The sequence below is a fragment of the Lipotes vexillifer genome, unplaced genomic scaffold (genome assembly GCF_000442215.2).
Source record: "Lipotes vexillifer unplaced genomic scaffold, Lipotes_vexillifer_v1.1 scaffold169, whole genome shotgun sequence".
NCBI classification, from domain to species: Eukaryota; Metazoa; Chordata; class Mammalia; order Artiodactyla; family Lipotidae; genus Lipotes; species Lipotes vexillifer.
This window is the reverse complement of record NW_006793375.1, coordinates 1,598,334-1,612,150: the sequence shown is the minus strand read 5'-3', so window position 1 is coordinate 1,612,150 and position 13,817 is coordinate 1,598,334. Positions and strand designations below refer to the sequence as shown.

Sequence of the window (13,817 nt, the reverse complement as noted above, 5' to 3'; positions counted from 1 at the left end):
AGTGAAGACCACTTCAGCAGGACTTGAATGGGGCCTGAGTTTCTGGGACCAGCAAGGTCCCAGGTGGTGCTGATTCTGCTGATCTTCCAACCCCGGTGTGAGTAGCAGGGGACACAATAGTTAGGATGCACTATTCACAGTGATCCTATTCCCTCTTACAGCGAATTTGATCAATTGATCCAAAACTGAAGATGTTAATGAGCAATAATCAATAACGCTATTATCCCTCTCAAGTAGCATAACTGTAATTTTACTTGGGTTACCAAAACGAATGCCCTACTCCAAAGAAGACAGTCTGAGAGAGATATTTAGCAACAAAGAGGATCAGTATGGGATGAGGCTTGTTATACCTTGTGCTGGGGGTCAGGGAGGGGAGCCATCTTTCCAAATCCCTATGAAGTATTCTAAATATATTTTTTACTTCCATTTATACTTGAGTTATGGCAAGGTTGTTCCTCCTCATAAGAATAAGGCAAAAAATAAAGGAAGAGAGTGAGAAAGAAAGGAAAAGAGGGAGGGAGAGAGGGTAGACGGAAGAGAGGAGACAAGGAAGGAACGGAGGGAGGGCAGGATAGGGATATGAGAGATTAGATGTTTACATAATTCTTCTTCCTAGTCAAATTCTCATCCAATTCACTTTGGAATATCTTTGCTGATAAACCAATTAGATGAGGTAAACTAGTGTTAACTCTTTCTGCAGTTTATAGAACACATTCATTCGCTGGTGATCACATCTAAGAAGGTGTTCTTGTTAATTAGAACACCTTAGCAGATTATTGGGCTAAAACACAGAGGAAAGGTGGTGCTGGCACATGTCAGGATAACTCTTAAAAGTGAAAAACGATTCTATCATTCAACCTGAAGAACTTGCAGGCATATTCCCATATTTAGGTAACTTCTATCCTTAGAATGAGTCTATTGGCCTCAGGCATTTTATCCCTGTAGTTTAAAAAGGTGTCCCTAAAGTTAGGCAGTTTCTGCCTCTTACAAACTCTGTGACCTTGGGAAAATTAATGAATTTCCTTTATGCCTCAGTTTCCTCATCCATAAAATGGGGGACATGGAAGCATGTAATTACTGAAGAATGAAATAAGGCACTCAATGGCATGCAGCGAGGTTTTACTATATGTGGGCTCTTACTATACGCATGTGCTAATCCCTTATCAAAAAAAAGTTACTTTTTTTCTTCCCAAGGTTTTATATCCAAATGCAAATGAACCTTAAGGCAATGCCCAAGATTGAAGCTATCAGATATAAAGGATTAAATTATCCCAGAAATGTACAAACCAATGGGAAATACCATGGTTGGCAGGTCAGAGGATATTATGCAATGAATCCAGTGCAGCAAAGTGGTTTAAAGTTTAGGTTTTTGGAATCAGAATGATGAGACATTGAGTCTCAGCTTCTCTAATTACTGTGGCATGACTTTAAGCAAGTCACTTAACCTCTCTAACCCCCAGTTTCCTCGTCTGAAAATATTTATTGGAGCAGTAAAACAATTCCTCTTTTGTGAGGATTAAACTAGGTAATTTTTTTAATGTGCTTAGTACAGCGTGTCAATATGTGGTGGCTTAAAAAATATTTTGAATTCTAGCAATATACTCACACTGTCATTTACTGGGAACGTTAGAAACAGATATATGATGGTAGGACCCAGCCTTCTAATTGGTTTCAAGCCAGGTGGGGAGTCCAGACAATCAGATAATGTACAGTACGAGACAAATTACATTTGGGTTTTCAAATTCTTCCTGTTAAGATGACATTTCTCTCTTTCCTGTTTCTTTTCCCACATCATTCATTTTCTACCTTGCATATAAAAATTCATGAAAGTTTTCCATCCTGAATTGGGCCATCTAAAAGGAAATATTTTCTTGTGAAGAGAGGAAAAAAGAGCAAAGATACATAATTTCTCATGACGTGCCTCTACCTTGTCTAATTTATTTCTTATTAGCAGAAGAATATATTTGTTATAGAATAAAATTCTATGGCCAAGAAAGAGACTCTTTTTGGATTTTGTTTTGCTTTGTTTTGTTTGTTTTGAGTAACCGAAACAGAAAAACAAAATCAAGCAGAGTAGGAAGTGACCATGGAGAAGTCAATTTGGCAGATGCTGAATAACAGAGGGATGAACTAAAAGATGGAATATTTCAAAGATGCAGGCTGAAAATGCTTTGGTAATATGGTGGTGCCTATGATTCCATGCCTGCAAACACTTCTTAAAAAATAAACACATTGTTTTTTCATTAAAAACAGAAAAGTTAGTTATGTTAAAAAGAAAAACAGCTCAATACATCTCTTTTACCCAAACTCCTTGCTCCTTCTTTTACCACAAGTCCTTGCCTAGGGAGTACATTAGCTGTTGAGCCCTTTTCCTTTCCTCATTTTGAGAACTCAACGTGGACTTGCAGAAGTAAAAGCATGGCGCTCAAGTGTGGCCACAGCTGTGTTTTACTGCCAGCCTTTGAGGGAGGCCTCAAGTCAAACTCCTCCTCATTCAGATACTACTGGCTTGTTGGGTACTGAGCCAACTGGGGTGTACCTTGCACCAGGTTGCTGAGCCTTTGTCAAGTGAAGAGAGACAAATTTCCACAGGGGAAAGCAGGGAGTGAATAGACAATTCATGGCAGTATGAACCATTTCTTATCTCAGAAAGCATTATGGGGAAACTACATGAGGGCAATAAACATATTGCTCAGCATAACATGAAACTGGAAGTCATGAGGAAGTGATTTATCTGTTGTCAAAGGGCAAAGAGTCTGTGGCCATACCCCTTGAACACGCCTGATTATACCTGATCTCTGAAGCTAAGCAGAGTCACGCCTGGTTAGTGCTTGGATGAGAGACAAAGGGCAAGAGGAAAGAGAGTTAGTCCCTCCGTCTCTGGAGGAAAAAGTAGGCTCTTTGTTTATAGCACATCTAGGATTAATAAATCTTTCTTTACAGTATATTTACTAAGGCGACAATCTGGACATTAAGTGACACTGCTGTGTTTGGTTCTTAAAATGAGCTAATTTTCTTTAATTTTATATTTCTGTGCATCATTTTTCATTGTGGGGGGTCACAGGATATAAAGAAGGAATAGGGTAAATTCAGAGGTATCAAGAGAATCAAACTAGATCCACTGATTTAAAGGGTATCACATGAAAGGAGGTGGATATTCCTGACCCATCCACAGTTCAAAACGCAGCTCCATTTGAACTCATAAACGTGGGCTATTCCATCACCATGTGTGCCTACTGTTGACATCTACAATGTTGATGAGCCTAAGGTCAAAGAAAGCCACCCACCCAAAAGGCAATTTTGATAGCAACTATTGACAATGAATTCCGTTTAATAGTCTTCAGCTTATATTTTCCAAAGCCAAAACTCTTCAGGGTAAGTTATTGCGTAACTGTCATTATTAGAAATGCTAGTGGGAATGCTATCACCGTTAACCTATCTGGGTAAAACTTTTTTTTTTTTTGCAATCTCACCATCATTTTAATTTTGTTTACATCTCTAGTCATTTGCACAGATGTTGATGGAGCTGTATTTTTGCTTCAATGTCTATTGCAACATTCTTATTGCGTTCTGCAGGTCCTCCAGTAAACGTTACTTGCAATATTTTTATCAACAGTTTTGGATCAGTCACAGAAACCACCATGGTAAGTGCTACAACGCCACTGGCAAGAGAAAAACGTGACTTGATTATGCCATGAACACAACCTGTCAAATTTTCTATTTATTGTTCAACTTGCAGGGCCTCCTGTAAATGTTACCTGCAACATATTTATCAACAGCTTTGGGTCAATAGCAGAAACTACAATGGTGAGTGGGACTGAGCACTGAAGCCATCGTGTGAAGGAATGGGATATGCGATCAAAGAGTACTGTTGTATATTTGTAGGACATTTACTGAGTGCCAATTTCCAAGTTCATTCACCTCTAGAAAACAATTAGTTAGTTATTTAAAATTCAATAATCTTTCATCCATCATGCCAGAGAAATTTTGGAAACATGTGATGTTCGGTTAGATTTAGGTAGAATTATCAGTATTAAGCATGGTTTATAGTTAAGGATATTTAAATATTTGCATCTCCAATGTTTCAGAAATACAAATTTCAAAGTTTGGGAGATAGTTTTCATATAATAGGAAGTTTTAACATAATCAAGCCTCAGACATGCTACATTTAAGACAGGGGTCCCCAACCACCCCCCCAGGCCTCACACTGTTACCGGTCCGAGGCCTGTTAGGAACGGGTCCGCACTGCAGGAGGTGAGTGGCGGGATAGTGAGCAAAGCTTCATCTGCCACTCCCCATCGCCCGCATTACCACCTGAACCACCCAACCATCCCCTTCCCCCCTGCCCCGCCCCCGCTCCATGGAAAAATTGTCTTCCACGAAACTGGTCCCTGGCGCCAAAAAGGTTGGGGACCGCTGATTTAAGATATACGCCAAGGAGCTGACCTTACAATGAACACACACACACACACACACACACACACACACACACACACACACACACACAATTTGGTGGCAATAGAAAGTTGTTCCAAGTCCAAAGCAGTTACATCACATGCATGGCTTTTCCAAAAAAAAAAAAAAAAAAACATAAAAAACTAATAAAAAACCATCACACTCTAAGTGCAGACATGTTTCACATACATGAAAAAGATCTCAGATACCGTAAAATCCACCAAGATTCCTTATCAATGTCAAGATGGTGTTGTTGCCTGTGACACAGCCTATTAGATAAGTAGGCTTACAGTGCTAGGCTATTGTGTGGAGATTACATTTTGGGTAAAACATTTTCTTGGCCCCCATACAATTTAAGTCCTAAGTCAATTGGCTGGTTCAAATTTTCAGTACTATGTAAAGTATACAGTCATATTATTGGATGAGATCGAAATAAACTATAGTTGAGCGTGACTATACTACTATGGTGGCCGATGTCCTAGAAACACTCAAGAAGTGAAATAATGAGCATAATGCCATTGAGAAGTAAAAAATAGTGTTCCCCTGTGTTTATGAATTCTCTTTTAGGCTACCAGGATTGTGTTTAACAAATTACTGTACTTTTTGGAGTCCTTAATGTCATAAAAGAATAATTTACCTCTTATCACTCCTTTCCACTGGCAAGTCAGACATAATGCAACCCCACTACCCGTTTTAATATTATTCTGACACAGTATTGTCCAGAAACGAGACTTTTGGGGCTTTGACAGTATGTAGTGCATTAAGAATTTTACCCAACCAGGATAGTTTTGATAGGGTTATTAAATGACTCATAAGAAAAGCTGAATGTGGAAAGAAAACTCTAACCCTGTACTTGGCATTCAGTTTCTGTCTCTCCCCTCCTGGTTTTATCCTGGTAACAGAGGGGCAAATCTTCCAGCCGCCCTAATCACTATTACCAGCTTTACACGATGGCATTCAATGACAATATTTGCACGACCTAACGCTGATTGCATTAATTAGACCCTTAAGTTGCTTTGATTAAATCTCCTTATTGCATTTTACCCTTAATCAAAAATGTAAATGTGCACCTTTTCAGTGTTCATTAATGCAAGAAAAAGCTAAATATTTAAGGAGATGAAAATGGAAACGATGGATATCCTTGTTTTCCTGTGTCTTTAAGAGCTCCTGAAGGTGTTTAATAAATGGGCTGCTTAGGTGCTTCTTGGCCACTTATTAAGGTGTCCTTTGTCATGTTTCCTATGCAAAAATTTGGAAATCATTGTCCAAGTGTAATATCAACGGCCTGTCTATTCTGCTGTATGAGACGTACTGAATCGCATGATCAGAAGAATGATGTGTATTGTGCTTCTTTTATTTTATTTCTTGGCTTCTGACGTAATGACAAACTGAATTTGGCTTTTAAAAAATATCTTTTATTTTCTTCAATTATGGCTTTTGTGTGAAACTAAAAAAAAATGTTTTTTGAAACTCTATCATGCTTAAATCAAAGAATAAATCATGTCATGTAGGGTAGGGACTGGCAAACATTTTTCTCTAAAAAGCCAGACGGTAGGTAAATACTTAAGACTTTGAGGACCAGACAGTCTCTGTCACAACTACTTAATTCTGCCCTTTTGGCATAAAAACAGCCATAAACAATAGTAAGCAAATGGGTGTGGCTATACTCCAAAAAACACTACTTATAAACACAGGCTATGGCCAAATTTGGCCCACAGGCCATAGGTTGCCAACTCCGGGATCTAAGGCATCACTATTTAAAATGGACATTATTCAGGGGCTCATAAGAACATGAGAATTGCTCCACCTTGAAAAGGTCTTACTTTCCCAGACCCCTTAGGCCCTGCCTGGGGACCTACCTGATGTACCCACAGAGTGTCATCACAGCCTGAGCTTCCCTTACCAAAACCCTGAGATTCTACCATCCACGAATATTCTCACAAAATGTGACTCAAAAAAATGGTCAAAAAAGTTAAACAGAAACAGATTCTTCCTTGAACTGTCTTTAGTTGGAGTCAAGACATCAGACCTTTAGGTTTTATGCACAGTAATATATGTAGTCATTGAGGACGTTGATTAGTGCTATGGGGGGGGGGATAATAGTTTTGCTTTCTCTATGTTTTCTGGAATGATTTTTTTCCAAGAATGTCTCAGAATTTTGAGTTTCTGAGCATGTTGATTTCCCTCTCTTCCCTCATGTCCCACTCTTATCCCACACCCCTTGATAGCATTATTGAAGAATTTAGTTTGGATGTTTGTTTCTAAATAAGAGGCAATAATTATCTGTTTTAAGAATGTGATATGACTTTCTTTTGGTTCTATCCAGTCTGCCCTCTTAAGTTTGATGAAATCCCACTAAATTACTGTTGGTACTAACTGCCCACAAAGATTAGGCTCACTTACAGACACAGTATTGCCTCTTACTCCTTTGGTATGTTAGTATTTAAAGACTGTGCTCACAGGACAATATATTTGTGTTATTCTAAGGAATATTTTTATGGATCATTATGATCATGCACATTATTTCAAAATATGTACTTCTGTTCATTAAGAGTCACAGGGATCTGGTGATGTTCATTACTAGCTGACCCTGTGTTTAAAGTATTCAGTGGAACAATTTTTTTTTTCCTTATGATTCCAAAAGACTCAGAAGACCAGTAAGGAATGTATGATGAGACAGGTTATCTTTCGGTTTTGGAACGTCAGTTTACCATTTCCTTTTCTTCCTTTCCCCTTTTCCTTTAGCTAGTGATGGCAAGTGAATTTACAGGATGAGGAGTATATTTGCAACTGCCTCCTTCCTACTATAAAGGCATAGTTTGGGAATATCGATAATGTCAGTAAAGGTCAAGAGTATTTGCATGCCATCTGCATACAGCTGTCCCCAAGGTTGGGCCATCAGAAAATGGAGAAGAGATAGTCTCCTCAAAGCTTCCAAATGACTGCCTGGAAGGATGTGGGTGAATAGAGTGTGATTTGGACCTATGGGTGCTGGAACACTCCCCATGCTACAGCAGCAGACTCAGACCCTTTCCTCATTTAATATTGAGAGACTGCAATAGGGGGAAGGGGGTAGAAAGAGCTGAAAGTGTACAAAACGTGTCCACTTGGAGAGCATCTCCAGAATATGATTCCAGCTCCCCAAACTCTTCCCCAAATTCCACATGCTCTGCTGGTTACCGCTACAGGGTGAAGAGTTGTTTTATCTCCGATCTGAAATCACTTTCCTAAAGAACTGGATAAGGTGTAGACAGCCCCTTAGGAGAATGCAGGCTACGCTGTAACTGCTGGAATGACATTACAGACCTTTCATTCTATAGGTGCATAAGCAACTCATAAGGAGATGCTAACTCACCAGGAATAGCAGGTAGCTACATTCCTTATTTCTGAATTTTTAAGGGAGAACCAAGAATCTACCTAACATTTTGTTAATCTGAGATATAAGGTGTCCTTGGTCTCTAAATTAACAATGCAATGTTAAAACCTGGATTCATCATAAAGCAACTGCCCCCCCTCCCATAATTTCAAATTCAAAGCTAACTTCCCATATTCAAAGCTAGCACAGACTCAAGATGATGAAAACTTCACTGCAGGGTAGCTAGAAGTTAAAACTAAAGTGCCATATAGGTCTGTGGGAAATCCACAAAGCATATCTTTGTCTATAATAACTTTATAACATAACTGGATTGAAAAATATATACCTATAAAAATAAAAAGAGAGCAGTAAAGTTTAATCACAGTATTTATGAGACAGAGTGGCAATCTCTATGTACAAATGCTACACTAAATATAACAGTAACAAAATAATTCAATTTAAGGAAACAATCTTTGTGGCAATGGGCATAGAATTAGAAGGCACCAAGAAAAGTAAAACTTTAGAAATTCTAAATTTGATATGAAATAATAGTATGGAATATAGGTACTTGTATTAACTGTGCTAAGAATGTAATAAAGATTCTATGACTTACACATAGCTTTTGAAAAAATAAAAGATATGTGTACTTACACACATACACATGTGCACACATACACATATATATATATATACACATATATATAATATATATACATACACACACACTTTTTAATTTGAATGCTTCTATTACCTAATCTAGTACCCAGAGAGTCAATCATAGGAAAACAAATTTTAATACAAGGAAATACGTCATTTATTTGAAGTAGAATCTGTCTCTGGAGAGAGAAGGCAGTATAAAAGAAAATTCAGTCTACACTTAAGCATGTCTCTTAATATTTACTTCTTTAATATTTCATTAAACCTAGAAGCAAAAATAAAGACAAAGAAAGGCTACAGAGCAATATAACTATCTCCTGTGGTTTGGAATATCTTGAGAGAATAAACCTATCTGTAAATCAACAGAGGTGATGCATAGATAAATCATGCGTCGAATTTGTACCCTACATTGAAAATGATAGTGAACTCAAAGAATTACAGAGGCACAGCCCCGGAAAATCTTTTCTTTGGCTATCTACTTCTCTATATCCTTGGGTGCCCTTTTCTATTCTTAAAGGTTTTAAGGGTTGCCATTTATTTTGGAATAATGTATAGCATCATGAAAAAAATTATGGAAAATTTTAATTCCTATACATTATAAAGAACAAACACTCCTCCCAAAATATCTAATAAAAGTCTTGTTTCATATAATTCCTGTCATTGTGGAGTAAAATGTATTTTCTCCTCTAACTTTTCCACTTATTCTTGCTTATGAATAGGCTAATTAATTTATTTTAAATTAACTGTTAGATATTTAATGGTTCTATTGTGATAAGATAGATTCAGTGCTCTTTTTAAAGTTCTGATATTGGGAGAACCTATTTTATTATTTTAAATATATAAAATTCAAAATAGAAAAAAAGCAGGAAACACTGGAGAAGAATACTTGTGGGAAAGACTTTTTAAAAAGATGTATTAATACATTAGCTGGGAAATTTTATATTGAGATTTTTTTTAAAAAAGGTCAATGTTTTCATATTGTATGTCACTAATGTAATATTCTCTAGAGTCTCTCAAAATGCATCTTTAAATCATTCTCAGGTTCAAAGGAGGACTGCAACGATGTTGTCCTGGTGATTCTGCTGCCCAGTGCTCGCTATCTGGCGTCTCATGGCCTCTCCCATTCTATGTTTCCTTCCTGGGTCGGGGACCTCAATGGCCTCCCAATGGCCTAAGAAATTTAACCCATTCACCTCTGTTATTTCCAGCTGTCATTACTTCTTATACTTAGAGTTTTTCTACCTCCAGAATTGGCTAAGAGATGACATCCTCTTCTTTGCTACTGAAACAAGCTCATAGACCCCCACACACAAAATTTTATGAAGGATAATTAGTTCCCACCCTAAGGGAAATAAAAGGGGTAGGTGTCACACAGTGAAGACACTGCATTTTTTTCCTTCAGGAAACCTTAAGAAAATCTCACAGTTGATCTATCCAGTGCCTATTTATATGCAAATTGGATTATTATATTTTCAATAGCCCCTGTTTTGATTTTCTACAAATCACACATTCCCACTCTTTACTCACACAAAACTCCAAAGGTTCCAGTCACTCCTGTTGCCAATGAAACACTGAACTGGTAATCTCTTTCCAGTTACTACCCTCTGGCCCCTTTGGACAATCCCCAACATGCAAAATATGTGATGGGGAGAACTTTGAGGTTCTGCCAGTCTCTTGGCTCACTCATGGAAGGAGGGGGCAGCCAGTGAGCAAACAGAATGGGATGGAAGTCTGGCTGGCCTCACAACAGCACCCTCTTAGGTCTGGAAATTTGCTGTGCAAGCCTGGTATAATCCCAAATAAAAGTCAGCTGATAAAATTTTCCAAGTCAGAAAGTCCTTATGTTGTACAACAAAGAAACGTACAGTTATTTCTTTTAATATTTCAGCTTTTCCTAATAAGCTGGGTTCTGATGACTGATTTTCAGAAGTTAGTAACTACTTGATTATTAGCATTCTTTAAACCCACTGTGGGCACTCTTTCTAAGAACTGCCACTTCCAAAATACTCTACCAGCCTGATCATCAGGATGGCTGTATCTGGGGGGGAAAGTCATGGGAATTTGGAGAGTTGAGTAATAAGCAGAAGGAACTGGATTTGAAGCTCTCTTCCATACACCCTGATCTTTATAACTTACTTACAGATTTTCTTTTGGCTCTAAAGGGATTAACCAAAACCGACCAACCCGAGGTGGTCTCCATTGTACCTTATAGAGTAACCAACCATCTGAGTTTTGCCTAGGACTGAGTGGGTTCCCTGAAAGTTTCATTTTTACCTGAGGCTAAAATGGGAAAGTTCTCAGGCAAACTAAGGACATGTTGGTCACTGTTAGAGAAAAGTAAACAATGACTCAAAATCCAGGTGCCCAAACAAAGATGTGGAGACAAAGCAAATGAAGGTGAAAAAGGTAAAGGAAAGAGAGTAAAATGGGATGAGTATATATCACCCTAAATGACCACAGTGGCAGATGTGGACCACTGTTGGCTTTGAACCATAGCCCTGCTTGACTAGGGAATACTGTTGAAGCCTTCATTGGGTCTGCTCTGTCAGGCGAAGCAACAGTTTCCATGAACCTAAAGACCTTTGAGTAGAAATCCTCTGAAGAGAAGTTACTGTCCCAAGCTGATTCATTAGCACAGAAGAAAATTCCCATGCCAAGTGGGAATGACAGGGTGTACCTGAGGCTCCCACAGGGAGGAACACCTTTATCAAAAGGTGCTCAGATTAGGAAAACATGAAAAAGATTTCTGTTTTGATGAAGCATCCAGTTGACTAATGTAGATACAACCCATTCAGAGAAATGATAAAATATTTAAGAATTTCAAAAGTAAGTAGCTGTAAGGGGATTATCTTGTCAACATGAACCACCTTAATATTTATGTTGATGAATTTAAAAAATATTGCCCCATCATGTCAGAGTTTTATGATAAGATTTCTACTACCGAAATTACAGAGTGGGTTTTCTTCTGCCCAGAGGATCTGAGCAGATTGAAAATAGAGATCATGTCATTTCTGATTTGGAAAATGAATCGGTTTTATTTGACAATCTGCCATCACAGACTGACTCCTGTACTTATCATTACCTTTTTCTACAGCAAAATCAGATTGAGTTAGTATTATTTCCTCCCAGAACGATTAAATGAAACAAAAATTCAACCAGCTCAACTTGTTCCATTAGTGTTCTGGTTTGGTCAAGTCTTCTTTCCTTCGCGTCTCTGTTCCCGCTCCTAATAGAATTGAGTGGTTTATTTTGACCAAGATATACACAGCTGGGTTTACTCAGATACCAACACTGCATGCATCGAATCAGGCAGAAGAGTGAGGGGAAAATATGCCAGAGTGGGCAAGAAGTAACGCTTACGCATGGCGTTTCTGTAGGACTACCGAGTGAATATTTTTCTGAGACAACAGTGGAATGATTCACGGCTGGCTTATAGCGAGTACCCTGATGATTCTCTGGACTTGGACCCATCGATGCTGGACTCCATTTGGAAACCAGATTTGTTCTTTGCCAATGAGAAGGGGGCCAACTTCCACGATGTCACCACCGACAACAAGTTGCTTCGCATTTCAAAAAACGGCAAAGTGCTCTACAGTATCAGGTAAGCTTCCTTCGGCTGCCCCCTGCTCCCTTCTTCACTTTTCTCCTGACCTAGAGCTGCATGATTCTGCAGGGCAAGATGTATATGAATATTATCCTTTGTGGTCTCTTGTTTATTATTTAAACTTAAAGTTGGTGAGAGTGCCAGTCGTTCCCATGGTCTCAGAAGTGTAATTCTCCATAACCAAAATATATTCGGTAGGATGGTGGGTAGGTGATGGTATCATAGAAATATCTGCACAAATATGTTTTTATTTATTTGTTTATCTTATTTATTTATTTTTGGCTGCGTTGGGTCTTCGGTGCTGTGCACGGGCTTTCTCTAGTTGCGGTGAGCGGGGGGTACTCTTCTTTGCGGTGTGCGGACTTTTCATTGTGGTGGCTTCTCTTGTTGCAAAGCACGGGCTCTAGGTGTGCAGGCTCAGTAGTGGTGGCTTGTGCGCCCTAGAGCGCAGGCTCAGTAGTTGTGGCTCACGGGCTTAGCTGCTCCATGGCATGTGGGATCTTCCCGGACCAGGGATCGAACCTGTGTCCCTTGCATTGGCGGGCAGATTCTCAATCACTGCGCCACCAGGGAAGCCCCATAAATATGTTTTTGATTGGTTCAATAAAGGAAGTGCAGGCCCTTTAGTTCAATTACCACTGAGCATAACATACAAATTCTCATTTCAAATAATTATGCCATTCTATAGCATTTAAACACACGCACACGCACACGCACACACACACACACACACACACACACACACACACAAAGATTCAATGGCTCAGTATTGTCACTGACAACATACTTTGAGCTCAGTGAATGGAAAACTGTTCTAATCCCAGATCTACTTCTAACTAAACATGTGATCTTGATCTGTTAACATTTCTTGGGCTTGAGCTTGGGATAGAACATTTCTCAGATGCATTTTTGCTTTTTCTTCAAATATGATCTTCTCCAGAATATTTATCACCTTACAATCAAAATAATCACTCCCTTTTTGGAACTCTCATAATAGTTTCTCTGTGAATCTGTAAGTCTCTGACTTCTTCCTATCCCATATTTTGGCTACTTCTGTACACAAATATAGCATAAGAACATAGACTTTTGGAATCAGACAAACCTAGAATTAAACTGAAGCTTTGCCACTTACTAAGTTACATAAGCTCTAACCTTCAGTTACCTTAATTGGAAAATGGGAAACACCATATTTAACTCAGAGTCTTCTTGTGAGAAATAATTGTATACAGCAGAGGTCAGCAAATATTTTCTGTAAGGGCAGATGGAAAGTATTTTAGCTTTGCCAGTCAGACTGTCTCAACTCTGTCAGAGCTACTCAACTCTGCCATTATAGCACAAAACAGCCATAAACAATACTCAAACAATTAGGTGTGGCCATGTTTCAATAAAACTTTATTTACAAAAACAGGTGGTGGACTAGATTTAGCTCTTTGGCCATAGTTTGCCAACCCCTGATATAGAGTAAATAAAAATATTTGCCACAGTTCATGACACAGAGTATGTTCTCAATAAATGAAATGATGGCTGTTTGCATTTTTAAGTTAACATTCTTTCTAAATAATAAGCTCTTTAAAGCCAAGATATTCGGATTTTTCATCTTTTGTAACCCCTCCCAAAGGGCCAAGACAGTGTATTGTATATGAGAGAAATCGAATACATTGAATAAATATTGACATGTTAAAGATTCTTTAGAGAATTCTCCCTTTCTCTCCAATCTTATTACCAAAAAAAAAAAAAAAAAAAAAA

General features: G+C 38.4%; 1 protein-coding gene across 1 annotated transcript in view; it reads left to right on the top strand.

Annotated features, from left to right (window-relative positions):
• GLRA2 (glycine receptor alpha 2) overlaps positions 1-13,817 on the top strand; it is a 188,106-nt gene that overhangs the window by 38,793 nt on the left and 135,496 nt on the right. The window contains exons 3-4 of the mRNA XM_007466340.1: positions 3,577-3,644; positions 11,845-12,068. Of these exons, the coding sequence (XP_007466402.1) occupies positions 3,577-3,644; positions 11,845-12,068 (292 nt within the window). The remainder of the gene's footprint in view (positions 1-3,576; positions 3,645-11,844; positions 12,069-13,817) is intronic.